General features: G+C 27.9%; 1 protein-coding gene across 1 annotated transcript in view; it reads right to left on the bottom strand.

The window, feature by feature from the left end:
* LOC108687943 (organic cation transporter protein-like) overlaps positions 1–685 on the bottom strand; it is a 9,706-nt gene extending 9,021 nt beyond the window's left edge. The window contains exon 1 of the mRNA XM_018193988.1: positions 481–685. Coding sequence (XP_018049477.1) covers positions 481–615 — 135 coding nt within the window. The 5' untranslated portion in view covers positions 616–685. The remainder of the gene's footprint in view (positions 1–480) is intronic.
* Between the last annotated feature and the right edge of the window lie 3,955 nt (positions 686–4,640).

Below are 4,640 nucleotides of genomic sequence, written 5' to 3'. Positions count from 1 at the left end.
TATATATATATTCTACAAATATATATACATATATATTTGTAACCTTCCTGGTAATGTATTCTAATAGTATTTCATGATCCAACTTATGTTAAATGCAAACGCACCATTAATTTTGAAATCACCGTTTAAAAACAAAATGAGTTTTTTGCAGTGCGTTTAAATGATCTATTTTATTTTTTTTGGACGATTTCACAAGCTTTCCTAAAAATAAATAAACATTTTTTCATGAATGTACGAACTTTCAAAAAAATAATGGCTACATAAATTTTAAAGATATTCATTCAGCATTAATTTTAGTCATTTTTATACTCCTTCCTTTATAAACTTTTTCCGATTTTTTTTTTTGGTTGAATATCGTCCTATGTGTATATTTCACTGAATTAAGATAATAGCTTTGACTATTAAGATAATAGCTTATATCACAAAAAAATAAAAATAAATAAAAATTTTTAATTTCTTTCCCTTTATACTCTATCTTACCTGACAATAAAATTTTGGCGTATAATTATGAAAAACCGGTAGCCCGTGACTCATGGCGACAATGACATAGTTTATTCCGAGTAGCAACACTAACATCATTTGAAAGCAACCCACTTTAGCTTCCTCCGCATTCATCGTGAGTAACAATCTCTCCACATCAACCCCTGATAGTCGAACGACTGAAATTCTGCTTGTCAAAAGTGTGACACGCACTATAGTTTAAAGTTTCTTATAATCACATTAATTTATTCCTTTACAAAGATTGGAATAAGATATTTTAAAAGAAAAGTTAATTCCCTCGTTTGTATTAAATATTCTATTTGTAACATATTGGACAAATTAAAGTGTAAGTAGTAGTTGTAATATCTAACAAAATTAATAATTTATATCAGAAAAATAATTTAAGAATTATTATTTAGTTTATAAAAATTTGAGAGTAAGTAGTTTAAGAAATTGTTTTATATAAAACGGAGTGAAATACGATACGAAGTTCAAACAAAGTGCCATGCACGAAGGTAAAGCGTGCACTGACATAGAGAGAATCGGTCAGGAGCCATCTCTCTTGCAGGATGCGAGGCGTGAAGGAGGAAATTGAATGGCAGTTGAATCAGAGGAGGACGAGAAGGTATGGTTTATTGTTTCAATACCTGATGTATGTTTATAATATGTATATGAAAAGCAAACGATCTTCTGCCAATAACGATTAATATTTTGTGACTGGTGTTACCATTGCTGGTAACCTTCTTTTAATCGTATCTAGTTGTTATTGTATTATTATAAATTGTATTTAATGCAAAATATGATCAAAAGAGAGGAGGGACGGCAGGAAGAGCAAGCAAAAAAGGAAAGCGATAACGGATTACTGATTTTTTAATTTCCAAGCTGAGTCAGATGAAAGACATCGGATGATGATGCGTTTGCGATAATTGCAAATGATTGCACGGTGAATCTCTATTCGCCGATTTACGCGGTCAATTGAAATTGAAGATTCAATGTAAAAATGCTATAAGCACGCGCACAATATGCTAACAATATGAATTTCAGCATCAACCAGTTTTTTAAATGATAGTTATTTCTGTGAAATGTGTATAGGAAAATATACTTTAATTCCGCAATGCAGTATGTATATAAATATTCAACGCGCGCGCGCGCGCGAGAGAGAGAGAGAGAGAGAGAGAGAGAGAGAGAGAGAAAGAGATGTTACTCGAGTCAGATAATGTCCCAGCTAAGTTTATAAACTCCGCAAACGCTGTTTATAATAGTACATACATGTATGTAGTATTTTGTCAGAAAAACATTGATCAATGTTGACCTTCATTGTTTTGTAAAATTTATATACATATATTTACTGTTATATTTACTATCATAATTACATATTAATATAAATATCCTCTATGCAAATTACATAATCTTATTTCTATCTACGATATTTCTTTAGAGTAGAAAAAATTTTGATTCGCTACATATCTTTTCTAACAACCATTTATTTCAGAGATAATTCCTTGAAAAAATAAAGGTTTCTTTATAAATATATGTATATGTATATATATAAAATCTATATTTTTTATACTCTAATAGATGACCGAATATTGCAAATGCACGATTAAACATTATGAAATCCTAGATTGTTGCAAAAAGTGCAAACTTCCACTTTGGACTAAAATATATATATATAAAATATATATAATAATAAAATATAATAATAATTTAATGGCTACCCAGATAACAAAGCATATCTCACAAATCCGTTATTGCTTATAATGCTGACAACTTGCCATAAATTTGTCTTTTCGACATTGTAGCAATAGTATCAACATTGTAGCAACAGTAGGCAACAATGTGTATATGTATTGCCAACTGTTTAACAATAAGCTGCATCAATGTTATCTTGTGTTGTTGGTAATATGACAGCATTATTTGATGTTGTATATTATTATGGCAACACGATGGCAGTAGTACAAATTTTGATGATGATAATTTTAAAATTATCGGTAAACTGCTGGTTAAAGCAAATTGTTGCTTAAAGTTGTTATACCATGAAGGCAAGCTGTCAACAAATGAGAATTCAGTTGCTGCAATTCTAATAGCAACACTAGTGTTTATTATTAGTAAGCAACATGCAGAGCAACAAGACAGACACATTGCTATCTGAATACCTGTTATAATGACTGTTTTAAAATTTGAAAAAGTGTGTCATACTAAATAATATTATTTTGATGCTAATAAGGCATAAGTCATTGCAGTACGACAATGACTAATAACCGAGATGTTTCCTTCATTTCTGGAACTGTTTACGTATGCTAAACTCGTTACGTCCGGTTCCAGTCACATCCTGTCGTTCGGGTGGCTTGTCGCCAAGACGGATCAATGATCGAATCCAAAGAAAATTCTACTTCTTTTTTTCTTCGCCATCGTCATCATCGTTCAATTTTAGGCATCACAATTGATATCGATATTCTGGATCATATATTTCGTCATTTACGGAGCTCTTTACTTCATTCTTTTTGTTGATGAGCCATAATCGCTTATTTATTTGTTTCTGTAGACGCAAAAATTTAATGCAACGCAAACATCGCTATATTGATTTAAAAAAATAAAATACAATAATCAGAATAAGGATATTATAGTTATAAGAGTTGTACTATTCGTGATAGTAAATACATACAAGATATTTTCTCTAACTTGATCATCTAAAATATCTCCTTTATTTTTAATGATACAAAAAGAGAATGTTGTTTGATTCAAAGAGGCATATATATCTGAAATTATACATCCCTTTTATCTCAGAAAGAGAACATTCAGAAATTTTTCTCAATCATATTTCTTGAGACTTCAAGATCATTTTTATTTTTTAAAATTGAATTGTATGAGATTTTTTTATACATAATATAACTCCTTTAATTATTATAAATATAAAAGTATTAAGGTAGTGATATCAAAAACCAATGTTTACGAGATATTTTATATTTTATTCTGGCATATATTGATATACATAATAGGGTAAAACCACTAGATGTGGATTAGGCACTAATTCCAGATCACTTTTTATATTTAAATAATTATAATATTTTTCATTAAATGATATATCGTAAGATTCTTTAGCATTTGTTTTATTTCTTTCAAGTGTCAATTGAATTTATTAGGAACAGCACTACATTTTGATATCATTAACTAATTAAATGTATGAGATTAACTAATATATGTATGTTTAAAAATTCATTCAAAGTATGATATCATAAGAATTGTCTTATGGTTTTTATAGTAGATAGTAAATAGTATTAAAATTCATGGGAAAAAATCAACGTTATACTCAGTTGCAAAAAGAAATAAAGCATTTGGTGTGAATTGATCTGCAATTAGTACATGGGATCTAATTGTGGATAATTGTCATTACTTTATTTGATTCAAATTAAAATATGTAAAACGGTAATGAAATGAAATAAAATCATTCATAATATGATCTTTATGATCAAACACGATTATTACATTTTATTTATTTATTTTATTAATTATTTGATATTATTTTAGATGAAATATAAAATTTTTTTTAAAGAGTGACCCACAACTAGTGGTTTTAGCTTAAAATGTTAAATAAAACTCATAAACTATTAATTTTTTAATAATCGTACTTCCTTAATATTTTTATGAATAAAATAATTAGATAAATCAATTGATGAAAAGAAAACACATAGTTATTTTTAAAATATATATGCAAAATGGATAATTTTTTAAATAAGCAACTATGTGTTTTCTTTCCAATTGGTTCATATCTCATTATTCTCTTCATAAAAATATTAAGATATGATTATCAAAAAATTAATAGTTTACGAGTTATTTAATATTTTATGTCAATAATGCCAGAATAAGAGAGAGAGAAAATATCTCATAATCTATTGGTTTCAGATTAGAGGAATCATATTTTTTTATATCACTATCTTAATACTTTTATATGCAAAATAATTAGAGAAACCATATTGTGTAAAAAAAATCATCCAAATCAGTTTTAAAAGTGAAGATGACCTTCATACTTTTTTAGCGCCTCCACCTAGAAGAAAGACAACATGACCAAAATATGTCCTTCTTGAATCTATGCTTTTGTTTGGCAATTTTCATTTTAGTGTTAAAAACAAGCGAAATATTCAGATGACTTGTTTTAAATG

This window comes from Atta colombica, unplaced genomic scaffold (genome assembly GCF_001594045.1).
Source record: "Atta colombica isolate Treedump-2 unplaced genomic scaffold, Acol1.0 scaffold221, whole genome shotgun sequence".
Lineage (NCBI taxonomy): Eukaryota > Metazoa > Arthropoda > Insecta > Hymenoptera > Formicidae > Atta > Atta colombica.
This window is presented reverse-complemented; position numbering and strand designations above follow the sequence as displayed.